We start from the raw sequence: 27,678 nt of genomic DNA, 5'->3' as shown, positions 1-27,678 counted from the left end.
AAACTGCAGAATGAAAATCTCATTTCATAAACACCCTATTGCAGAATTTACAGTAACAAAAGAAAGATATGTATTTGAAATCAATGTGTGATATAACCTTGGACGATTCAGGCTTGTACAGTCTGCCTTTTAAGTCATGATGCTGCACAAAAAGTTTTAACTTGTCAGGAAGGTTCAAACAAAATGTTATAAAAAGAGCATAGTTTTCTTTAAGTTTTCTAAAATGTCTTAGTGTGAGGTGCATACAGCCAAAAATGAAATATTAATTATTGTGAAAACTATTTATAAATGTTTTTCAGTGCACCAAAAATTAGGCATTGTCTGTTATTTCTATTTCAGGAAAAGTACAATAAAATGAATGCTCAAAACATAGCAATAACTTTGAGCCCAGTTTTGCAAATGAGCCACCGACTGCTTACAACGTTGCTGTGTCACTGCCGAACCCTCTTCCCCGATATCAGTATTGTCAAGTAAGTTATGGAGAGATGAAATGGTTTTTTTTTTTTTTTCATGAAATTACATTTTATAAATAACTTAAATAGATTTTTAGATAATGCCTTTGGACTGAAATACGAGTACACAGATTTATGATTTACCTCAAAAATACTTGAGGAGTGAATCATAGTGCTCCTAAAGATATTCGAGCTTCCAATTTTACTGGCCATACATTTAGTGGATCAACCCAGATATTCTAACAAGAAACTTTTGTAGTTAATGCTCTACAACTTTCAGATGATTCAGGACTGATATATTCAGATTGCCAGAAGCTGCTACATTGGAAATTTGTTTAAAATTTATATCCAGTTTCAATCACAAATCATAATCAGGTCAACATAGTGTTTACATATAACATAGAAGAGCAATCTAGCTAGCTAACAGGCAAGCAAGCAAGAAACATAAGCAAAATTACATTATAGAAAGATATAAAGAGAACAAATGTAATTATACACAGAGTGATACATTTGTCTCATTAGTGGAGCATTGCTCAAATATCAAAAATTCAAAAGCAACTCATATTTATTATTGTTATTTATTTGTGTGTGTAAATGTGATGCAATCTGATGTAGTGGAATCATTGGGATGGTGGGTAAGTATAGGACCTAGTTAGTTACAGCACCAGTTAGCACCATTTTAGTGTGACCATGTATAATGTTTATGAGTTCAGACTCATTGCAGAACAGTGGAAGGTATTTGCGATGTATTACTCAATTACTCACCCACACTTTCTGCTCTCGCCAATGTCAACCCCCTTCCTACCTACCCCTCCTTATTCCCTTTCCAGTTCCCCTCCCCAACTCTCCATGCATGGTACAGATATCTAATGGAGCTTGACAGGTGTGTACTTTACATTTCCAATGAATAGTAATAAGTCAGACAGAAATTTATTCAGTAATTAAAAATAAATTTCCTTAATAATTTTTGGGGTTGTGTTCACCACAGCTACAGCATTTAATAAAATATCTGTGTCCCTGGGTTTTACCAAATGTCAAAAACTCAGAAAACTTCCCTGAACTTGCCCCACCAGTCCTCTATTTTTGTAATGTTACAACCATCGCAGTTCAGTGCAACAGTGAAATTTTGTATATCACTAGTAAACCTGGAAATGTTTCACAATTGCTAGGCATACAGGGTGTTTAGTAATTTCCATTACAAACCTCTAGGACTTGTAGAGGGGACCGAATAGACAATACTGTATTTTGAATTGGACACCATGTCTGGAAACATACCTTTCCTTGCTACAGCTGTTTGAAAACATGTTTGCAGGGTAGGTATGTAACAGGGTAGTCATGGTAGCAGGTGCTTACATAAGATTGGCTGATATAATTTGACATCCATCCTACCTCTCTGACTGCTTCGAGCCTCACTCATGTGTCTCTGAGTGTTAGAGCAACATAGTTGAAACACATTTGCAAAATACACTGACATGATCCTCCTGTATGGCGAAGCTCACGATAATGGAGGAGCTGCTCATCACCTTTATCATGATTGTTATCCACAACGTATGAGTGTACTGCATACCCTTTCCACCACAATTATGCAATGGCTTGGAAAGGCATACCTTCACCATCAGCAGGTGTGTCTGTGGTGCTCCAAGGAGACGCCAAACACCAGAAGTGGAAGGTGCCTTACTGCATTACGTTGAAGAGAGACCATCAATGAGTACAGGAGCAATTTTTTTGGTATTAATGAGTGGAATTATAAAAAAAAGTGATATACTGGGTCACACCTATTAAATTACTTGTAAAAGTGGTTGCATTACCAATATGTTTTCAAATGGTTGTAGCACAGAAACAGTGTTTTTCAGAAATGGGTTCCTGTTCAAAATGTTATGTTCTCATCCCCCTCTACAAGCCCTAGAAGTTTGTAACAGGAATTTCAGAATTACCTTGTATATGGGAATATGGGCTATTCTTGGGAATTGTGTCAGGATGCAAATTTTGGCTCCTCACTGCGACTTCGCCCGCTTTGAAGGTGTGGAACTTGAAATTGTAATAAATCATGAAGAATATGAATGAAAAAGATTGGTTTGTTTTTTTGTTTCTATTATGTCTTTTAAAAATTTTTATACACAGTGTGATTACAAAATAATTATTTAAATAAAATGAATTTTTAATATATTAAGTTCTTAAATCAAACTAAAAAGTATAAAATAATTTCTCATAGCCTCATATAGATTTGTAACCCCACCCCCCATATAGTGCCGAAAATCTGTGATTGTGAATTTTTAATAGCTTTGAAAATACTTGTAAAATTTAAAATTAAAAATGTGACTTACATGCAATAGATTCCATCCCTGATATGAGTCATGATGCATTCACAGACATCTCATGCACACTCAGGTGCTGCAAAGTGATATACATATGGAACAGTTTTCACTGCATCAATATTCGTATGCTGTACTTCATTGAACAGATTGTCACAGTGAGAGAAAATCTTCATCTTACACGAAACTCTTTGTCACTTAGCCTTCATTATTGACCTGTAATCAGTGCCAATAATTTTTCCTCTGCACTTAACTATTTCCTAGTGGAATTTGTATATAACGGTTGCACTCCTTGATTTGAAATTCTACCTGATGGACTGAGGACACGTAAGAATGTGCCGTGTCAAAAACAGTTGTGCACTTAGAATACTGAGAAAAAGTTAGAAATTCTTTTCAAGTTGCTGAAAATCCACACTCGCTTATTACCTCTCACACAGTGTTCAGCAATTAAATTTAACTCATTTGCATAGAACTGAATAAAGTGAACATTTTATGCACCTCTACTTTTGAGGCCATTTGCAATGAAAACACTGAGCTTCAGTTTCCAGGTGTTTCATTTACCTTACTTTCATTTTATCTAGCTCAATGAGAATAGCTACAGTCAGGTTGTCTGCAGTGTGACTTTTTGGTTGTTCAAAGGCAATAAATGTCTCATTATTTTCTCCAATATGTTATACCACATTATTAGGGACAGTTGTGATGAATTTGCACAGGTAATGGTTTCATCAGGTTAGATTGTGAGGAAATATGTCTTTGATGGTTGACTCCTGATTCAATTGAAGCATACATCATATATTGATTCCAGGAATTCATTTTGTATTGTTCTAAACAGACTTAAGAAAACCCATTTTTCAATTTTTCCTTGTGTTGCTATAAGATGCCTCTTAGTTCTGTCATTAGACCAACTAACCTGTGAAAAATTCCTTGGTTCTTGAAACTTCCCGTTTTGACTCCCCCACCCCTTTTCCTTCTTCATGCAAGATGCTGTTCCAGGATCAAGCTGTCACTTGCAGTGGTGCACTTCCCCATTGCCATCCCCTTTGCACCTACCACCATCCTCCATTTGCCTGCTGCCTCAGGCTCCAGCATGGCTTACTCCTGCACTACTGATGTGAAGCCTGTGGATTCTGACTGCCATTATACATCTCCATGCCTCTTCCACCTCCTTGCCATTGGATGTGGCCTTGCATCCGTCACTGCTGGTGGGCCAACTATTGCCTCAGCATTTACACCCTTCCACCCCTCTGATGGAGCCAGCAGTGATGACGTTGCCTCCTTTGGTGTTTGGTCAGTTTCTGGGCTTCTGGTGCTCTCTCCAGTTCTGCATAGGTCGTCACAGCCCAAGCCTAGCCATTTTTGGTCCTACATGGCTTTAATCAGGGATGATGGATTTAGACAAGATTAACAGACAGACAACACAGATGGATGGATGGAAGAAGGCATATGAGCTGACATTAGTAGCGCAGCAGGCTAGTGTGGACAAGTGCCATAGTGGGCACAGGTGACACATTGTATGGGTGAACTTGCTGATGGAAGTGTTTACCTATGGGCAATAGTAAGCTGGACAGAGCAATTCTAACACTGAGTTCAACCACCGTGGACCTCGCCTTGTGACTTGTGCTGTTTCCATGTGCTCAGTCATCAGCCATTCACGCCTGCTGTGTGTTGTGTTCATCTTCATGCGTGTCTCTATGTAGTTTTGGATTTTTTGCTTTCCTGTAGATAGAATTTTTCATTTTCTCCTGCGCAGTTCTGTTCACCGGGTCGTTGAGCTACTGTTGGTCCATAGAGAACCTTGAGCCAACAGTGCTGTTTAGTACCATTGTCACAGTTGTGCAAATAATTAACTTAGTACTTTCACTGATTGTATATTATTTCTGTACATCAAAAATTATGTTTTATAATTGCCATGACTGTAATGCCACCTAATGGCTTTCTCCACTTCATGGTATCACTATACTGTAAATCGGTTTACACTATCTTGTCATCACTGAAGTTTGATTAGATATCATGTATTCCTATTGCCATATCCATTTGGGTTAATATGTATTTCTGGTGAGTGCTTTATGTCAATGTGTGATGTATATTTTGTGGCATTATCATAATGTTCCTTTACTGATACCGGTTTATCAATTTTTTGTAACCTTTAAAAATGGTGAAAGCCGAAACATGAAAGGCATAATAAGTGAATAAATTCTGTGCTCAAGACATATAAAAGTGTTTGAGTGCAATCAGTGGCTGTGCCACTGTTGAAACAGAATAATAGCAGTTCTTTTCAGATACATATAAAATTTAAAAAAATGGTCTTCTTTCATATTACCCTAATTTTATAGCCATTTGTTTTCTGTGGTAGTAGCAAATTGCCATGCCCATCAAAAGCTACCTCAAGAGAAACATAAGCAGTTACAACAGCAGAATATATGATCTCTGCAGAATATTTAGTCATTTCAGGCTTTGACATAATGTTTGAATTGATTAGATGGGCCAATCCTAGCAGTACTGCAACACCGGTCCAACACTTCTTCTCTCTTTCACTCTTATTTAGTCTCCAGCTAAAAATCAGTTCACACCTAATTTTTTTTGACAATTCTGTCACAAAAACTGATACAACTTCATAAATCAAGATTAGTACAGTTTCCTTCATATTCTGATGAAATGACATAGTGTAGAACATGAATAAATTTGTGAACATTTAAATATAAAGAGAGCTTTGTCTCAAATGTTCTGTGCATATGTGGTTCTCATAAAAAGTACATAAAATGTAAGTGCATAAATGTAATCCTGACACCCACTAAATGAGTTTCTGGTGGCATTTGATAATGAGGACCTTGTATCTAATTGTTTACTTTTCATTATTAGTAATATTTATGAAATTCATTCTAAGAAAATGTACCCATTTTCATATGAGCTTTACACTAGTTTGTAAGTTAAAACCACTCAGTTTAGAACATGGGACACAACTCAAGTGAAAGAGGTACAATATCTCATTTGACATCCTGCTTTTTTGATAACTTTATCAATGTGTGGGTGAACACTGTACATGTGTGCAAGCAGATACGTGCCGCCGCTGAGTGCCGGGAGCCCAAGCCTTCCAGACACAGTGCCTGCAATATCAGTTGAACTTGCAAAGCAGGAGTCATTACTTAACCACATTCATCAACAAATGAATGCTGGTTATGTATCAAAGAGAAATGAGGAACAACTCTGGGAGGTGCAAAGGCTAATCACACAACTCAAGGTTTGATAATATACATTTTACTTAAAGACTCCTAAAATTTAAGAGAAGTGAATATGGTAAGTGATTATGACTGACATGTTAGAAAACTATAGAAAATGTTTTGTCATTTATTCAAGTTGCATTAAAATCACATATGTGTGTGTGTGCGAGTGTATACCCGTCCTTTTTTCCCCCTAAGGTAAGTCTTTCCGCTCCCGGGATTGGAATGACTCCTTACCCTCTCCCTTAAAACCCACTTCCTTTCGTCTTTCCCTCTCCTTCCCTCTTTCCTGATGAGGCAACAGTTTGTTGCGAAAGCTTGAATTTTGTGTGTATGTTTGTGTTTGTTTGTGTGTCTGTCGACCTGCCAGCACTTTCATTTGGTAAGTCACATCATCTTTGTTTTTAGATATATATTTCCTACGTGGAATGTTTCCCTCTATTATAACCATTTATGAAAAATGATTATAGAGAATAGTTTAGGTGTGTTGTCCACATCATGGATTCCGTAAGCTCACTGTTTTATTAAGCTCAACAGCACAAAGACTAGAGTGTGTCTTTATTTATGTCTGCTCCTTTTCCTGGCTGCCAGGAGAACACAAGATACGGTTGCCTCTATCTATCTTCATTCATTTCACAGCAAATAAAACTTGTGTTTAGTTTCCCCAAAAACTACCCAGGCCATTTTTATTCCTCTGTTTGTTTGTTTTGCTGTGCTTCCAGTTGCACTTTCAACTGACCTAAATATACAAACTCATCGACTGATTCAGTGTCTTCGCCGACTGCTGTGGCCGAGCGGTTCTAGGCGCTTCAGTCTGGAACCGTGCTGCTGCTACGGTTGCAGGTTCAAATCCTGCCTCGGGCATGGATGTGTGTGATGTCCTTAGGTTAGTTAGGTTTAAGTAGTTCTAATTCTAGGGGACTGATGACCTCAGATGTTAAGTCCCGAAGTGTTTAGTGCCATTTGAACTATTTTTTTTAATGTCTTCATTGTTAATTTGTACAATTTTCTTTTTGAGTTGTTGATTATATATGAACAGTGGTTCCCTGTTTTACAGCATATCTATAATGTAATGTTTTTTTTATATATTTTATTATATAATAGTTAATTTTTAATTTTGTCGAATTTAGAGAAAACTGAGGACTGTTCAAAGATCACAGGAAATGAATCATGGCCAGAAGAGCTTGGAGGAGAAACCGCCAGAGGATGAATTCCATATTGACTTATCACTACAGAAGTTCCATTCATGTTCAGAAGATGATACAGTTGTTGGCACAACTGCAGTTGTAAAACAAGAAACAGAAACACGCACAGTGAAAACTTCACCATCAGCATCTGTGACTATTGATGACATTGATGGCCGGCAGGATCAAAATGCAACACAGAATCAAGATCATACAGCAAATGTTACAAAATCACAAGCAGCTGCTGAAGATGTAGACACTGATAATGATGTCAAGGAATCAAAAGGAGCAGATAATGGGAAGAATGCAGAGAAAAGGCCTCATAACCAAACAGGTAACATTTGAATGGTTCTTTCTCAATATCTGTTGAGAGTCACACAGGTGTGCATCTCATCTGTTTTATACGACGCGTGTTTTTTAAGTAAGTGCCATTTTGAAATTAAAAAAAGACGTGCTAAGATATCTCAATAATTTGTTTTTAAATAAAAGCTTGTACCTTAATCTACGTACTGACGCCATTACAGTCTTATTCTTCCTTGTTTACTGAGTGTTTAAGATGCCTCCGATAATCGTGAGTTCCGCCAACTGTGAAGTACGGGCTGTTATAAGATTTCTTAGTGCTAAAGGCCTAAAAGTGATTGATACTTATTGTGAGATCTGTGCAGTTTACAGAGAAAACAGTATGAGTGATGGAATAGAAAGAAAGTGGGTGAGAGCACTTAAAGATGACTGCACAAATGTCCATGACGAACAACGGAGTGGGCGTCCTTTGGTCGTTAATGAAAGTTTGGTGTAGAAAGTGGACAATAAGGTGATAGAAAACAAACGCTTTATGATTTCCTCCTTGCGGGATGACTTTCTTAATGTTTCTCGTAGTGTTTTGTATGGCATTGTGACCGAGCACTTGAATTACCAAAAATTGTTCACACATTGGGTACTGAAAATGTTGATGGATGTGCACAAAACCAAATCTTCAGAGGGCGCATTGACTTTCCTTGAGCAATACCACAATGACAGTGATAATTTCGTAAGCCAAATTGTTATGGGCGATGAAACATGGGTGGCCTACGTCACACCAGAATCAAAGCAACAGTCCATGGAAGTTGAGCAAGGGCATCGTTTTGCTGCAAGACAATGCCCGTCCGCATGTGACGAATCAGACGAAAGATCATGTCACATCTTTTCGATGGGAAACTCGAGATCATCCTCCGTACACCCCCAATCTTGCACCCAGTGACTACCATCTGTTCCTGCACTTGAAGAAACACCTGGGCGGTCAGCGTCTTCAAGATGATGACGAAGTCAAAACAGTGGTGATGCACTGGTTAACAAGTCAGATGGCAGACTTCTATGAGGAAGGTATTCAAAAACTGGTACAACATTATGACAAGTGCCTCAATATTGATGGAAATTATGTTGAAAAGTAGATTAAGGTACAGGTTTTCATGTAAAAATAATATTATTGAGATACCTTAGCACATATTTTTTTAATTTCGAAACGGTACTGACTTAAAAAACTGTTGGTAGTACTATTCCTAACATCTTGCAAATGCTGAACTTGAGACACCTTTCTAGATGCACAAAGCATTCAACTAGTGATGACTGCTGTGGATCATCATAATGTGAGATTCGCAGCTCATGGAAAAAATAAAAATTGAAGAAGGTATTGAAAATGCAGATCTCTCTTAACAGCACCCTTTGTTAACCCTGCATATTTGAGATCAGGTAACCCCAGAAGCCATGAAAATTACCATATGTTTGTAATATATTCATTGAATTGCCTTGACATGATGCAGAAGAAGTTTGGTGGTGGGAGTCCTGTTGAATTTACAAGTCCATAACTGAGTGTTGTAGGAGCACAAATGGCTCCAGAATATCTGCCAGCATGTCCCGTATCATTTATATGTGAAGGATTCATGTTTCATTTCATGTAATGATTCTACTATTGGCCTGAAGGGTATACTGAGTTTTGATTTGATTAGCTTCAATAAATAGTCCACTACAAAGAACCGTGGCTTTGACTATCTTTCAGCATGCCGTAAAATGAGGAATATCCTCGCACCTAACCTGTGAAATATCCTGGACCATCCCAACTGCTTGTCACATGAGTCATATTGCTCTGTCATATGCATCCACGTAGCACAACCCGTTTCAGGCATATCCTATCCTGTCAGAGGAAGAGTCACCTACAAACGCTGTCAGGTCATCTACTATTCTGTAACTTCTGCATCTCCTTTTATGTGGGCATGACCACCAACCAGTTGTTTACTGAAATGAATGGTTGCAGCCAAATTGTGACCAAGAGTGAAGAGCACTTAGTGGCACACAGGCTGCTTCACAGCCTTTCCACTTTCCACTGTTTCATACTCAGCTCCAGACCTAGCCTCATACCTCTATACATCTACTACATCTACTCTCACTTTTCCCTTTGCAGGTGCTCTGTTCTTTTGTACCATATCACCACTCCCTCCTCCACATCATCATGTGCAGCAGTGCAACTGTCCCTGCCTGTGCCAGGATGGACACATCTGTGTGACATTCTGTGTCCCATTTCCTTGTGACTTCTCCCTCTCTACTGTCAGTCTCCCTTCCCTGCCTCCTTAGTCCTCATATCCACTCTACCTGACACAAGCCCTCACCACAGCTGGGTTGCAGCACCAGGCCAGTGTACTCACACATACCTTTGTTTTTTGTTAGCTTCAATCTGTCCTTATGCTCTGCAGTTCTCAGGCACACTGCTCATTGGGAAATGGATGATAACCTTCACTCCAGTGACCATTTGCCAATCCAGATACATCTACCAGACAGAGAGATGCTGAAAAAAATTTAAAAATGCCACTTAGATGAGTGTTCAGCAAGGTAAGCATTGTACTTCCAACTGGATCTGTTAGAATTTGGAGAGAGTGTCTAGGATTGTATGCATCATATCACCAAATGATTCACCACACCACTGATGCTTCCATGTCAATTTGGGAGAGCTACAAAGAACATGTGGCCCTCTATTGCGATGGCAAACGCCATTCTGCTACTATGGCAGGTACATGGCTCTGCATAGGCCCAAATGTGCGCAATCTTATGAGAACCTGGTAGCTTTGAAATGGTGGGGGCAAAAACCATTGTAAAATTAGGGAGAGCAAAAGATCATAGAAACAGTTTGTAAAGTTGTTCCTCTAAACCACTCCTTGTGTGAGAAGCCTGTAGGAAGATTTTAGGGAGAAGTGGAAGTGTCCTCTTAATTCTGTAATGATTAATGGGAGTATCTCAACCCGCAAAAGGTGCATTACACAGACCACAGCAAAGCACTTTCCTCAAGTCATTGCCACTGTCAGCTAGAACCTGGCTGTCCATCTGTACAAGTGTTTACTGAGAGGGACTTCCGTGTGACCAGTGATGAAGTTTATAATTGGCTCCACTATATGTATAAGCTGGATTTAGCACTGTCTGCAGCATGAAACACAAGGTATCAGTAACTGCACTGCCAGCATGTGTGACTGTCAATGATATTGGTGACAGGCAGGATCAAAATGTAACACAGAATCAAGATCATACAGCAAATGCTGCTGAAGATGTAGAGACTGGGCAAATGCTGCTGAAGATGTGGGGACTGAGAATGATGTCAAGGAATCAAAAGTAGAAGATTACGCATTGAATGTAGAGAAATGTCTCATAACCAAACAGGTAACATTTGAATGGTTCTGTCTCAATATCTGTTGAAAATTGCACACATATTCATTAATCAGTTTCATACAAAACTGTGACATAGTTTATAACTGTCCTCTCTGTGTTTACATGGTGAATTTAGCATTGTCTGCAGCATGAGGCACCAGGTATCAGTAACATCCATTGCAGCACTTCACTGGAACTGATGAGGAGATCCTTCTTGAACTTTTTGACTTAAGATGGGACAATTTCCTGTAACAAGGAAGAAGGCTACTTCAATTCCACTTATTATGCCTAAGAAGGACAGGAATGCCGAAGTAGCTATTGTGTTGCAATCACTAGCTGTGTGAGAAAGACCTTGAAATAGATGACCAACCACTGCCCTGCCCTATTTGGATTTTAGAATTCAGGTAGTTCCTTAGTCGCTTTCAGTGTAGAGACATCATCCAGCATTGATCAGCTAACCCTGAAAGAGGTGGCTACATAACAGGCTTTCCTATATAAGCATCACCTAACAGTTTTCTTTCCCAGCCAGTCGAAGGCTAGCGATAATACATGGAGGCGTTATAGCCATATACAGCTCCAGACAAGATGGATTCTGAGACATCTCCCTAATTTTTTTATAGATTTTCCTCTCGCCATGCTAATTTAGATATCAAGTCAGAGATGTCCTGTCGGATCATTCTATACAAGATGACTGTGTCCCTCAAGTGTGTGGCCCTGTCTTTAATAATTACACATAATATTACATAAGGTGTCCAGTCAAGAGTTCTTTATTTCTGGATGACTTTTCAACTTTAGTTCATCTATCACACTTACAGAAAGTACATGCCAGGTGACAATTATGAAGCTGGAGGAATGGGTGCTAAAAACTAGTTTTAAAATAAAATCTTTTACATACAAAATTGAAAAACACATTTTAAATTTTAAAGAGACAGTGAAGTATGTGGGTCGCACTTCCAATCATGAGCTATGTGGCTACCACCAGAGGAACTTCAGAACTCAGTCGCTCAAAGCTCTTAATATTTTGAATATGTTGCCCATTGTGTATGGGGAGCAAAACAAGAGTGGCTGCACCTGTTTTATAGAGCTTGTGTGCAGTTGCAACTTGACTGCAGTTGTGTGGTGTATATATCAGCAAGAACACTACACCTCAAGGTACTGTATACAACCCACCATGACAGAGCGAGGTGGTGCAGTGGTTGGTGCATTCAGAACTCGCATTCGGGAGGTCAATGGTTCAAACCCACATCAGGCCATCCTAAAGACCCATAGGCTGTGTGCACAAAAAAAATATTATGCTACACAAAAAAACTGGGAACAAGACAATTTCAGCACATTATCAAGTACCAATTGTGGCACATCACTGCAAAAATAACAAGCCTGTATGAATTAAAAGATATCTTATTTACTCACTGTTATTATCAATGAAATATTCTGTCCCGTGTCTCAAAAGCTCTGTAATTTCAAAAAATTGTCTTTACACAGTAACACAGAAAATAGTGTATTCAACAACACATTCTTTCATTTTGTACAGAATGGTGCAGTCACTGCAGAAAGTAAAACACACTTATGGAAACAAATGCTGCAATATAAGACTTACACGCAAAACTACTCAGTATGTTTTGATGCTGCAGAAAAAGCATGACATAGGTTATCCGGACATTCGTGACTCAGGCTTTCATTGTCACTGATGTTTCCGTGTGCTTCCCAAACATTCCTACTAGAGGTTGTTCCTTGGGGTTTGTGGGAGCAGTAGCAGTGGAGGAGAGGAGTCATTGCTTCTTAATTGGTCTCATTCCCAAGGATCTGATCATTTTATTTCAGTGCATGTATTTCATTTGAAAACTGTAGTCACTACAGATGCAAAGCCTGTGCATGAGTGATCAACATCACTGTTCTGGAAAGTGTATAAAACACCCTGGTGATAGAGCAATTTGTGTCTTGCTGAACTGAAATGGCTAAATATCAATATTTGTACATTGAGGTTTCAAAAGTCATGGGATAGTGATATGCACATATACATTAGAGTGCTGCAATGCTCAATGTTTGACCGGTCACTGCTCGCCTGTTGACGGGGGGACCGAGCCGCTCGTGTCCGGCCCCACACGACTCGGCTCGGTCACGTACTCACCCCATGTCTGATGTCCGGATTCCGGACACGCGGATAACCGAGCATGACCGGTCACCGCTGACGTCTCACCTCGCCTCGCCCCGGCTCGCTGCACTCTACTGTACAAATCCAAAGCATCTCTCTCTCTCTCTCTCTCTCTCTCTCTCTCTCTCTCTCTCTCTCTCTCTCTCTCTCACACACACACACACAATGTATTTATCTCTGCCTCTCTCTCTCTCTCTCTTTTAATACAAAAGTAACATGTCCAAGAGCGGGTGCATAACACAGCTAAATTCATAGAGTACTTTCTTTTATAATATTTACTCCCGTCTTCCTAACGTCCGGGAATTTTGTTGTAAATAAAGCATTGATCACAAGAGACCAATCTGTGTTAATGTAATGTGTTGTAAGCGTCAAATAGTGCACCTGATTATGCGAATCAGTCCACATATCAACTGTCGCAGCACATGTTTTATTAATAACTTCTGCAATAACAGAAGATATTATGCTGTTTCGTATTACATCAGCTTGTTCTTTGACATGTCTGCTTATAGTAGAGGGATGTGGCATGACATCTGCCACGTTAACTTCTCCATAATGTGCACCTACATGTATTAATGCATGGCCTACTTCTCTGAAACCTTCACTGCAAACAACATTGAAAGGTCTCATATCTTTCGCACACACTGCAACACACTTTGCTGTAATACTGTTTTTTATTACTGCCTGTATCCATGAAGGAGCTGTATCTTTGTGAGGTTTCTTGCAACTGTGTTTCTTTAAATGAGTGGTTCCCGATTGGAAACATAATAATGTGGAGCAGTTTATGCACGATACGTACCCAGCAGATACACTGTTTTCGTCTACAACCAACAAAAATGTGCTCCATACTTGGCTTTTTAGACCTTCCTGTCTCTTCAACGTATAAACATTGGTTTCAATCTTACGTCTTACTGCACTGGCTTCCTCGCACTGCATGATTACAGAGAGAGAGAGAGAGAGAGAGAGAGAGAGAGAGAGAGAGAGAGAGAGACACCACAAATGAGAAGCCCGTACTGGCTGCAGTCTCACACGGACAATGACACGTGTAATGTGTTTGAAGTTACATGCTACGTATTCGGTCACGGCTTCTATGCTCGGTCACTAGAACTAGTGCGGGCAGCCTATCCAGTTAGGGTGTGCTTGCCCCATCCCGTATTTTGTGCTCGCTTACTCGGTCATGCAGGACTCTAATATACATATGGCAGTAATGTCATGTACACATGGTATAAAAGGGCGGTGCATTAGCAGAGCTGACATTTATACTCACGTGATTCATATCAAAAGGTTTCTGTTGTAATTATGGCTGCACAATAGGAATTAAGATTTTGAATGTGGAAAGGTAGTTGGAGTTAGGCGCATGGGGCATGGCCATAGAGGCAGCATGTCTCAATATTTCTGCAGGAGACTTCCAATGACTTGTTGAGTCCATACCTCATTGAGTTGCTGCACTACGCCAGACAAAAAAGGTCTGACATGATGTCAGGACGTATCCCATGACTTTTGTCACTTCAGCGTACGTTGTCTTATCATTTAGTGTAATTTCTGTTTTGCACTGGCAGTAATACAACATTAAATTAAATATGGAAAATTGCAGAACATCATTCCCCAGAAGTGGAGGACTCCATTGAATCTCACCATGAAGAAACATTATTGCGTTTGGAATACCGTGAACTGTTAAATCTCCAGGCTGACCTCCAGGGCCGCGTAGCAGGAGAGAAGGCAGAAGTGAAGCGACTCCAGGCTGAGATTGCCGCAATTAAATCTAAATGTGGCTACAGGTAATAATCTAATCTTAGCAGCTATGAAGGTCATACAGCAGGAAAGCTGCATATTCCTGTTGTTAAACTGTACTGAAGAATTCTGCTGTGAAAAATGTTTCTAAGCAATTTATGTTTGTCATATTGGTTATGCAATATGTCATTATTTTTCTTTTAATCAATTTCTTCTTTTTTTCAGGAGCCTAGAAATAACTAGTTCAGATGGAAGCAGTTCTGCCTCTGATACGGATGGTAGTGATGCAGAAGATTTAGAAATAGAGTCTCGCATTACTGACTTGCAGCGAGAGAATTTATTACTGCAGGTATTGTAATAATAATAATAACAATAATATTAAACCACTGAGGTGACAAAAATCATGCAGTATCTCCTAATTTTATGTCAGACTTCCTATTACCTGACGTAGTGCAGTAACTTGACATGGCATGGACTCAACAAGTTACTGAAAGTCCCCAGCAGAAATATTGAGCCATACTGCCTCTACAACCATCCATCCATAATTCAGAAAGTGTGTGCTGGTGCAGGATTTTGTGCAGAAACTGACCTCTTGATTATGTCCCATAAATGTTTGATGGGATTCATGTTGGGCAATCTGGGTGGCCAGACCATTCACTCGAATTATCTAGAATTTTCTTCAAACTAGTCATGAGAAATTTCAGCGTGGTGAAATGGCAAATTGTCATCCATAAAAATTCCAACATTGTTTGGAAACATGCTATCCATGAATGTCTGCAAATGGTCTCCAAGTAGCCAAACACCCAGAGGAGCCAGTCCATTCCATGTAAACACAACCCACATCATTATTGAGCCACCACCAGCTTGCACAGTGCCTTGTTGACAACTTGGAGTCTGTGCCACACCATCAGCTCTTATCAATGGGAACTGGGACACTTCTGACCAGGCCACAGTTTTCTAACTGTCTAGGCTTCAACAGATTTGGCCATGAGCCCAGGAGAGGCACTGATGGTGATGTCGTGCTGTTAACAAAGTCACTCACATTCATTGTCTGCTGCCTTAGCCCATTAACACCAGATTTTGTCACACTGTCCTAATGCATATATTTGTTGTGCATTCCACATTGATTTCTGTGGTTATTTCATGCAGTGTTGCTTGTCTGTTAGCACTGACACCTCTATGTAAACGTGGCTGCTCTTGCTTGTTAAGTGATGGCCATCGGCTAGTGCGTTGTCCATGGTTCTTGGTAATGCCTGAAATGTGTTACTCTCGGCACACTCTTTAACACTGTGGATCTTGGAATATTGAATTCCCCAAATATTTCTGAAATGGAATGTCCCATGCATCTAGCTCCAACTACCATTCCACATTCAGAGTTTGTTAATTCCCATCGTGTAGCCATAATCATGTCTGAAACTGTTCTACATGACTACCTGAGTACAAATGGCTCCACCAATGCACTGCCCTATTATACCTTGTATATGTGACATTAGCGATATTAGCACCAAGTGTATTTGTGCATATCACTATCCCATGACTTTTGTAACCTCAGTAAAATTAATAATAATAATCTTTTCCCCCCAACTCACACATGTACATGATTGTCATTGCACTCAGCTCATGGTCTAGTGGTTAGTATTGCTGCCTCTAGATTGTGGGCTCTCAAGTAGCTGAAGTGGTGACAAAAAGACTTGCACAAGGCAGCCGAACAACACCGGCCATGGTCTCCCAGTCAATAACATGATACGCTCATATAATTTCATTCCACTTTGTAAGTTATTTCCAGAAATGTTCTCTTTAGAATATTTGCAAGCAATCCAAGAAAATATTTGAACTTCAAATCAAAATATTATCCTCCTCCTGTAATTTTTGGCACTTTGAAGTTGATTTCCATAATTGAAGGTATGAAGAGGAAATGAACAGCAATTTCAGATTTTTTGTATGTGTATATACATAATTCTGTTATCTTTTCAAAGTCGATATACTGTCTTCCATTGTGGTTTGTTATACATATTTCATTTACATGATTAGAACATTATTTTGGAATGGAACTCATTCTTACATTCTGCTGGACTTTTCAAAAAAATAATAGCATTTTACTATCCACTATAAAATTACACAGGCTATATATATTGACATAGGTAATATCGCTTTGTTAGTCCCCTTTGGTAATCAGAGCAAAATTACTTCTAGTACCCTGCTGCTGTCAGTTTGAAGAGGGAGCCTGAAAACTAATACAAAACTTTAACTATAAAACTATTTCTTAAATTTCTAATTTTATTTAAAAAAGGTTACCAAGGACTTATTGCTAACCTGGTGATGTAGCTCAATGCACAGCACACTAGCTTGTGAGACAGGAAGGTGAGCCAGCCCCAGATTAAATCCGCATGTATGTGTGTGCCATGAGCAGTCTGAGTGAGGTTTTTAGGCAATTCCCCACATTCATTTAGACAAATGATGAGCTGGTCCCCTCTTTCCACCTCAGAAAATATAATATACAAACAGTTAAAATACAACATGCAGACAAAGTTTACACAATTGACAGATAGATGGTATTCACGACTTCTCTCCCTTTGGTTATTGATGGCTGCAGCAACAGGGACTGCACCGGGCCACATACAGTGGAGCCTGTATTAGATGGGCTAAACATCAATGAAAAGATGACCAAAGGTTTATTGCCAGAAATTTTACAAACATGCTTATTTATAAATCAGAGTTAAACAATTTTTAAATATGCATATGTGTCCTACCTTTTACTAGGCATATCCAGAAACCAAAATCTGCTCAAATATAGGATGTTTAAAAAAATATGTTTCATTTTCTTACAAGAGTAGGTACTGGTCAAAACTAGTAGAAAATTTGCTAAAACATACACTTAAAAAAGCAACAATCAAGGAATTATCATAATGGAATGGAAATTGGTAGATGTGATGTACATGCACAGATAAACAGATGATTGCAACTTCAGAAAAAATGGATGATTTATTTAAAGAGAGATCATCACAAATTGAACAAGTCGGCCATGACTGGCCCTTTTTCAAGCAGATATTATGATTGGCATTAATTGATAGTGTTGTTGGATGTCTTTCTGAGGGATATTATGCTGAATTCTGTCCGACTGGCACGTCAGATTGTCAAAGTCCTGAGCTGGTTGGTGGGCCCTGCCCATAATGCTTCAAACATTCTCAATTGGGAAGAGGTCTCTTAAACTTGCTGGCTGAGGTAGGATTTGGCAAGCACAACGACAACCAATATAAATTCTCACCCTGTGCAGACAGGCATTAGAGTGCTGAAACGTAAGCCCAGAATGCCTTTCCATTAAAAAGCAACAAAACGGGTGTAGGATATCATTGATATACCCTGTGCAGTAAGGTTGTCACAGATGACAGCCAAAGGGGTCCTGCTATGAAATGAAATGGCACCCCAGACCATCACTCCTGGTTGTCAAATTATATGATGAGTGACAGTCAGGTTGGTACCCTACCACTGTCAGGGGTGTCTCCAGATACTTCTTCAGCCCGAAATCTCGTTGAGTGGAGTAGAATTTTCTTCAGTTATGAGTCCCACTTCAATTTTAGCCCCAATGACCATCAACACAACAGAGTCCGTGAAAAATAAAGTGTGCAGATATCGTAAATAGTGTTTCTTCTTCAGTAATAGCTCAAAAAAACAAATTCGATATCCTACTACAAACGATGGTCATTGTGAAAAACAAACTTCTGCTGCATACAATAAACTTGCTCCCAAGACCGCAAAGTTAACACAGGTTCATAGTTATCAAAAAAGGTTACCGAATGTGCAAAAACAGAATATATCTACACAGCAAAAACACGTTTCAAAACCTTCTAGCCCCAAAATTGTGATGAACAAAAAAATTTGTGTGCTTGGTGACAGTCATGGACGTGGAATTTCAGCACTATTGAAAGATAAATGTAATTTAATGGTAACAGGTTTTGTGAAGCCAGGAGCCCAGTTTTGTGAGGTAAATAAACTAACAAACTCTACTGATGTATCTCACTTAAGTAATTGTGATTTTGTCGTGCTTCTAGGTGGTTCAAACGATATATATAGGAATGAAACAAAAGGGTTTGCAAAAGAAATGAAGGAATGCTTAAACAACCTATTACATACAAATGTACTCGTTGTTAACATTCCTCATCGTTATGATTTGCCTTCCTGCTCCTGTGTCAACCAAGAAATTTGCATTGCAAACAAACTGATATCAGAAATATGTTCTACATTCCATAATGTAGAGATGATTGATACATACAATTTAGGAAGAAGATTTCATACCGCTCATGGACTACATTTAAATATGTTAGGAAAAGATCAAATAGTAGAAAAACTCCGAAATCATATCCTGAAGAAATCAGCCCCAAGGATCAAGATCGCCAAACAACCACAAATTACAAAATGGTTTAGGCCAAAAACAGAAGCTTTGATGGAAGCAGAACTGTGTCAACCACTCAAAACCATCTCTGCTACTGAAAATTGCGTGCAAGAAGCCACACACAAAAATAAAATCTCGGCCAATTTTTTAGGGTAAGTGCTGTGTCAGAAATACCTTTAGAAAAGAAATTAATTAAACCCTTAACTGAAAAGTCACAAAGTTCATCATTTCTTGTATTACACTGTAATGTCCAGTCATTCAGAAATAAGATTCAAATGCTGGAAGTGTTACTTCAGTCTCAAATAAATCCAGATGTAATATGTATTACCGAACACTGGCTGTCTAAAGAAGAAATTCAGTCAACCTCTATTCCAAGGTACTCATTAACAAGCTTCTATTGTAGGAATTTCTCCACACATGGCGGTACTGCTATATTTGTAAAGGACCAGATAAAATTCAGTGAGGTAGGCCTAAATGAACAGATTGCATTATCTGAAGATAAGGAATTTGAGGTTTCTATGGTTAAGCTGCCTGAACTAAACTATATAATTATAAACAGAGCACCAAGTAGTAATATTCCAAATTTTATGACCAAATTAGAAGTTCTGCTGAATAGTGTCAGCTCATTAAATATGAGAATAATACTTTGTGGCGATTTTAACATTGATTTATCAAAAAACAGTAATGCTAAACTTGATTTGTTAAACATGACCAAATCCTTTAATATGATCCCCACAATACACTCTCCAACAAGATCAACAGAGCATATTGATTCAATAATTGATCAAATCTTCATAACTGATACTGGTTACAAATTCACTGGCGAAGTACTGAGCATGGGATACAGTGACCATGATGCTCAGGTACTGAGCGTTGACATGGAAAATAGTAAAATCAGCCCCAAAAAAAGTATTTCAAAGAAGAAACTTTTCAGATGACAATATTAGGATTTTTAACTTCCTATTAGCTAAGGAAAATTGGGACAGTGTTTACATGCAAACAACTGTTGATAATATGTTCTTAAGCTTCCATAACACCTTCCTTTATTACTTTAATACAGCATTTCCTTTTGAAACAAAAACTTCAAGCAATCAAAGTAGAAAGTCGTGGGTAACAAAAGGAATCAAAATTTCTAGTGAGAGAAACAGATTTCTCCAATATTGCTCCAAAAAATACATAGTCACTGAAGAATTTTCTGACTATTGTAAAGCCTACAAAAAAACTTATCTTAGAGTGATTAGACAGGCAAAACTTTTATGGAATGACAATTTCATAAGAAACTCTTCAAACAAAATGAAAGCTATGTGGAAAGTTATTAAAAAAGAAACTTGTAGTTCAACATCTAAAAAGGAAAACATTTCTCTAACACTTAATGACTCTAAGGTCACAGATCCATACACAGTTGTAAACAAGTTCAATGAATATTTCACCTCACTAGCAGAAGATCTCATTCAGGCAAACTGCAAGGTATCGTTCTTCAATTCCACCAATACCTCAGACAGCACTAATGCTACAATGTTTGTTTATGAAACAAACCCTGTTGAAATTATGAACATAATAAAATTGTTATGCAATAAAATCTCTAGTGGCTATGATGAAGTACCTGACCTCATATTAAAGGTGTGTGCTCCCCATATAGTAAAGCCATTATCAACCATCTACAACCAATCATTAAAAACTGGCATTTTTCCAGATGCTCTCAAAATAGCTAAAGTCTCACCATTACTAAAGAAAGGTTCCCCTGATTTAGTATCCAATTATAGACCATTATCTATATTAAGCATCTTTTCAAAAATCCTGGAAAAACTTTTTTATGACAGGCTTATAAATTTCATAAAAAACCACGCACCAATCAGCATTCAACAACATGGTTTTAGTAAATCTTTATCCACCCAGACAGCAATTTTTGAACTGTTGGACCACATACTGAAATCAATTGACCAACATAATATAGCTGCAGGTATCTTCTTAGATCTCTCTAAAGCCTTTGACGTACTAGATCATAAAATACTGCTTGCTAAATTGGAAAGAAGAGGAATAAGAGGTGTGGCTCACAACTGGCTATGCTCTTACCTACAAAACCGCAGACAGAAGGTATCACTTCAATACGATATTAATGTACAGAATAAAATAAATAACACAGTTTTCCTCTCAGAGGAAAGAACAATAAGATATGGTGTTCCCCAGGGTTCTGTTCTAGGGCCATTACTTTTCCTCATTTACATAGATGATCTTGTTGAACGTATGAGCCCACAAAAAACTATCCTGTTTGCTGATGATACAAGCATAGTGTTGACTGGATCTAGCCCTGAATCCCTTCAGACAATATCTGATAACTCTATGGAAAAACTTTCTGAGTGGTTTAACAAAACTGGCCTAATTGTTAATAGTGGGAAAACTGTATGTATCAACTTCCATCTAATTCCCACATCCAGTCAAAAAACTATCCAAGTAAAGTTAAATAACGATAAAATTGAAAATGTAAATGCAACAAAATTTTTGGGTCTATGGGTCCAATAAAATTTAAAATGGGACACACATATAAACAACTTATCAAAGAAACTCTCATCATTGTGCTATGGACTAAGAATACTAAAATCTACTACAAGTAAATCCACACTAATGCAAGCATACCATGCGCAGTTCCACTCATTGCTCCGCTATGGAATCATGTTTTGGGGAAATTCAACTCACAGCACAAATATATTTAAACTACAAAAAAGAGCACTGAGGATAATCTGTGGCCTCAAAAAGCTGGAATCCTGTAAATGTCAATTTATAAAACTTAATGTTCTAAGCATCCCATCCCTGTTCATTCAAGAAACAATCCTATTCACCAGGGAATACCTCTCAAGAACAGGCAAATTAATCCGAAACAATGATATACATGCTCATTATACCAGAGGGCAATCTAATATCCATCAAATTTTTTCAAGGACATCATCATACCAAAAATATATAACTCATCTGGGTGTCGTATTACACAATAAAATTCCAGAACAAATAAAAACTGCTCCAGATCCAATATTTAAAAATAAACTAAAGGCATTTCTGACAAAGCACTGTTTCTATTCAGTACAAGAATTCCTGGAAATGCAAAATTATAAAGTTCCTTTGTAAAATACTGTGATTAGAGTAAAACATTCTGTAGGCAAAATAACCTAATTTCTACTATACACAACTATGTTTCAGTTTCACTTCCCAAAATTTTTCAACTCGCTTTTGAATGTACAAGTACACATTCTATTAGTATTAAAACTTAATTGTCTGTGAAATCTCAATGTTAATTTCATGTTTAATGTAGTTTTTAAATGACATTGTCCTTCTGTTGTGTTTCCAGTTGACATTTTCACTATTCTGTAATCTCAGTGATTATTTGTGTAAATTTAAAGTAGCACTACATTGCCTACATGTTTCTTAGTTCCCCATGTAAATTGTTTGTATTCTCTGTGTGTGAAGTTACTATATTCATCAACGAACAATTTTGTGTACATTTTTTTAAATGGCAATCCATTGCCTATTTTTTTTCTCCAAACTACATATTTGTTAAGAAAAATGACTTGTCCTATATCATGTGTACTTTGTACAATATGTGATCCACAGGATAAATAAATAAATAAAATAAATAAAAGGCATGTCTGGAGATGCCCCAGACAGTACTGGGATACCAACCTCACTGTCACCCATCCTACAACCCGACAACCAGGAGTGATGGTCTGGGGTGCTATTTATTTCATAGCAGGACCCCTTTGGTTATCATCCGTGGCACCCCTACAGCACAGCGGTACATTGCCCTTCATGACAAGCCATCCTGGGCTTGATAATGCCCACCTGCACATGGCGAGAGTTTCCACTGATTGTCTTTGTGCTTGCCAAAACCCAGCTTGACCAGCAAGGTCACCGTATCGGAGCATTAAGGGCAGGGCCCTCCAAGAAGTTTGGGAATCTGGAAATCTGACTCATCAGTTGGGCAGAATTTGGCATACCATCCCTCAGGAAAACATCCAACAATTCCACCAATGCCAATTCAAATCAATGTGTTATTGACTTGCTCGATTTGTGAAGCTCTTTCTCTTGAATAAATCATCCATTTTTTTCTGAAGCTTTAATCATTTGTTTGTCTGTACATGTACATCACATCTACTGTTTTCTGTCCAAGTCAGATATTTATTTATTTACTGTCTTAGAGTAATTTGTTGTAATATGGAACATTCTGTCCTTTTATAACCATCAGTTTGAAGACACTGCAGGAGGTGCTTAATTTGGTTACCTCTTATTCTTACACATCCTCCTCAGTCAGTCCCCAATGTGTGCAAAGACACCTGGCTGTCATCTGGCATGTGACACCCACTGATATAAGTGTGCACATTCCTAATGGGTGTGTAATACACCATTTCCTTTAAATTTCCCACAGAGCCAAAAATGTTAGGAATTAAGGCTAGATGAATGGGAAGGCCACTCAGTCACTGATTAAACATCTGGGTTATGTACCGTAAGGTGTAAAATGTGTAGAGAAATGGGGTGTTGCCCCATTATGCATGAATCACATATGCGGGAAAGTACACTGTGGGCCATTAAATCTGCATCATAAAGACTGCATGCAATGAATATCAAATGTATTTGAAATGCAATACGTACATGGACACGATTAGCATTTCAGTGCAACTGCACAAACAAGCTAGAAGTAACTCAATCTACATTCTGTATACAAGGAAAGATTACACAAGCACTCAAAAATCACATTTGAATGCCAACTATTTTTGAGTAGATTGTTTTATGGCTCATGTAAGAAAGAGAAATATCTTCCATCATGTGTCTGAATTTGACAGTTGTCAAATTGTGGCTTATCAAAACAGCAGTTTATCATTCTGCAATATTGCTGCTCTCATTGCATTAAATAACAGGAATGTGGAATCAATGGGTTCAGGGGAGGGCTATAATCAATATCCAGCGGGATATCAATGGCTGTCGGCTAGTCCCACCTGCAAAACAGACATATTGTTTGTGCAGTAAGACAAGTACCACATAGACAGTGTGACAAAATCTGAATCACAAAGAGTGTCAGAACAGCAAACAGTGTTGCAGTTTTCATTGCTGCAGCAACAGAGACAGACACACTGACGGTATACACAATGACTGATACAGGAATGGAACCATGTCATTGTTCCAGTGATTCTCAGTTCTGTGTGTAGAATCACAATGGATGTGTCCATGGATGGAGATTCTGAGAAGATACTATACAGATTCTCAATGACCCTAACGTGTACTAGCACCCAAGAGGACAGTCAGAGTATATGTGGATAAGATAGAACCTGTTGGGAGGGAATCAGAAAAGGTCACACTAAGGCGCTACATGAAGCACGTACTGGCTCTAGTGAAGGCACCACTAGGAGAAAAACTTACAGTAAAATGGAAATAATAGGTAAAGATGTAGGGCCCAGGGTATGAAAAAGAGGAAAGTGATAAGGCAAGGTCAGAATGGGTGAGCTATGGTAGAGTAGAAATGTAACAAGTTGAGTGAAGGCTGGTGTGGGGACAGGGGCACGGAAAAAGAGAGAAAGATGGAGGAAGGGCAATTGAAGGACATGGATTATTAGCAAACTTTTGGGTCAGATGGGGTTGCAGTAACAAAGGATACGTTGTAAGGAGAATTCCTACCTGTGCAGTTCAGAAAAGTAGATTTTGGGAAGGAGAATCCAAATGGCAGTATGAGTTTCTTAGCTCTGATCTACATTATCCAAAATGCAAGCCCTTTTTAAGGGGGTCTTGCAGTGGACTCATGTTTAGGAGGACTGGGATTCCCACCCCTTTTTAAAATCCTTGTTTAGGTTCTTTGTGGTTTCAGCAAATGGACAAATGGTTACTTTGAAAAGGATACAGCTGATTTCCTTCTCATCCTCATCCTTATCCTATCCACACCCCCGACCAAGTAAGACTGCAAAATGGTTAAGACACTGGACTAACATTTGGAAGGATGAGGACTGAAATACTCATATGGGCATCCATATTTAGGTTTTCCATGATATCCATAAATTATCTAAGGCAAATGCTGGGATGTTGTCTTCAAAAAGACTGGATGATTTTCTCTGTCCTCCTGCTTTCAGTCTGAGCTTCTGTTCTGTCTCTAATAACCTCATTGCTAACAGGATATTACACAATCTTCCTTCATTCTGAAATTCTGCTGCGTCTCAGACCACCTCATTGTTGGTGAAATGTTAGCCGTATATTTCCCTCTTCTTTTTTTGTGCTCAGTCCCTTGCCTATCTGGTGAAATGCCTCTATATATAATAGAGGGAAACATTCCACGTGGGAAAAATATATCTAAAAACAAAGATGATGTGACTTACCAAACTTAAGTGCTGCCAGGTCGATAGACACACAAACAAACACAAACATACACACAAAATTCAAGCTTTCGCAACAAACGGTTGCTTCATCAGGAAAGAGGGAAGGAGAGGGAAAGACGAAAGGATGTGGGTTTTAAGGGAGAGGGTAAGGAGTCATTCCACTCCCGGGAGCAGAAAGACTTACCTTAGGGGGGAAAAAAGGACAGGTATACACTCGCATACACACACACATATCCATCCGCACATACACAGACACAAGCTGCTTTGCCTTTACAAATGTAACCGCCCCTGGTGTAAAACCTGTCCCATGCACCCTCCCACCACCACCTAGTCCAGTCCAGTATATATATACACTGCTGGCCACCATAAATGCAACACCAAGAAAGACAAGAGGTAGCACAACAAAATTTATTTTGTAGATAACATGTTGACCAAGTATCAAATGATTACGTTTACAGACGTCTGTGACATGTGGTTCCTGCCAGAATCAGTAGCCAGAGTAGTCGCCATTGTTGGAGATCACCGCTGCCACACGTCTCGGCATTGAGTCAAAGAGACGTTGGATGTGTTCCTGGGGTACAGCAGCCCAAGCAGCTTCCACACGTTGCCAAAGATCATCTGGTGTGGCAGCTGGGGATGTAATCTGGGTCACTCATTGAGCAACCATGGACCACATGTTTTCTATCGGCGAAAGATCCGGAGAGCGAGCCGGCTAGGGAAGCAATTCAATCTGGTTATTGACGAAGAACCTTTGGACAATGCGTGCTACGTGTGGTCGCGCATTATCCTGTTGAAATATGGCTGTGGCCGAGCCCTGAAGGTAAGGAAGGACAACTGGCTCCAGCACCTCGGATATGTAGCGCCGGCTATTCAAAGTACCGGCAATGCGTACTAGAGGCGTGCGAGAGTAATATCCAATACCGCCCCATACCATAATACCCGGTGCAAGACCAGTGTGGCGGTGCATAATGCAGCTGTCCAGCATCCTCTCTCCACGGTGTCTCCACACTCGAATCCGACCATCGTGGTGCTGCAGACAGAAGCGTGCCTCATCAGTAAAGACAACGTCATTCCATTCTGCTGTCCACATCTGTCTGTCATCACACCATTGGCGACGGAGACGTCTGTGGTTCTGCGTCAATGGTAGACAAAGCAATGGACGTCTTGCGGACAGACCACTCTGCTGTAAACGGCGTCGAATGGTATGCGCAGACACTGGATGATGCGTTACAGACGCAATGTGCTGTGCTATGGTTCGGGATGTCACTGAGCGATCCGTCACTGCCATGCGCACAATTTGCCTATCAGCACGTGCAGTGGTGCACCGAGGTGAATGCGATCGACCACGTCGGTCCGTCGTACCCTCCTGCATCCAACGGTCACATATCTGCATTACAGTTGTTTGGTTTCATCCAACACGACTAGCGATTTCTCTGTATGATAATCCACAATCTCGGTAAGCCACTATCCTTCCTCTGTCGAACTCGGATACTTTATCAAACGATGTTCGCTGTTGTCTACGAGGCATAACTGATCGTCTTGTGAAACAACCACAAGGTAAACACACGTGCCGAATGTACACTCGTTGAAATCGCCAAGCCTTAAATGGCGCTATGAGGTGGCGCCACAGGCGCGCGTGATGTGCGTCTGCACTGAAATTCTAATCAGTTGCATATCTCATCGCTGCAAACCCATGGTGTAAATTTCACTTGATTCGGATGCTTCCTTTAGGGTGTTGCACTTACGGTGGCCAGCAGTGTATATATATTTTTTACAAGCAGACTTCAAACAGGTTACACATTTTCACATCAGGCCAAGTAACTTTTACTGAATGCTGCATTACACTTCAAAGTGGCACAGATACATGACACTATTTTTCAACATAGTCACAAATTCCCAGTACACAATGGTTGGAGCATTCTACTAATTGTTTAATTCCTTGATGATAAAAATCCACTTCTTGGTCACAGAGCCATTGAAGAACTCCTTTGAGAATATTCTAATTTTTGGAAAATCCCCCCCCCCCCCCCCCCCCCCCCCCCCCCCCGCCCAGATATTCTTTCAGCGTGCTGAAAATATGAAATCACATAATGCAAGATCTGGACTTCCCTGTCAGCACCACCCACATCTGTGTGGCTTTGGTCAAATTGCCAGCATCACCTCATTACAGGTGAAGGTAACATTGCAATTAGTCCATATGTCACCAGAATTTTACAGTGAATCTATGTG

At 39.3% G+C, this 27,678-nt stretch overlaps 1 protein-coding gene across 2 annotated transcripts in view; it reads left to right on the top strand.

Annotated features, from left to right (window-relative positions):
• The window catches only part of LOC126484606 (ralA-binding protein 1), a 124,660-nt gene that overhangs the window by 89,731 nt on the left and 7,251 nt on the right, over positions 1-27,678 (top strand). For both annotated transcript variants that reach the window (XM_050108185.1, XM_050108194.1), the window contains exons 8-12: positions 340-470; positions 5,819-6,002; positions 7,113-7,500; positions 14,576-14,759; positions 14,938-15,061. In XM_050108185.1, coding sequence (XP_049964142.1) covers positions 340-470; positions 5,819-6,002; positions 7,113-7,500; positions 14,576-14,759; positions 14,938-15,061 — 1,011 coding nt within the window. The remainder of the gene's footprint in view (positions 1-339; positions 471-5,818; positions 6,003-7,112; positions 7,501-14,575; positions 14,760-14,937; positions 15,062-27,678) is intronic.

Source organism: Schistocerca serialis, chromosome 1 (assembly GCF_023864345.2).
Source record: "Schistocerca serialis cubense isolate TAMUIC-IGC-003099 chromosome 1, iqSchSeri2.2, whole genome shotgun sequence".
Taxonomy (NCBI): Eukaryota; Metazoa; Arthropoda; class Insecta; order Orthoptera; family Acrididae; genus Schistocerca; species Schistocerca serialis.
The sequence above is the reverse complement of the archived record's forward strand: the minus strand, read 5'-3'. Positions and strand labels throughout refer to the sequence as shown.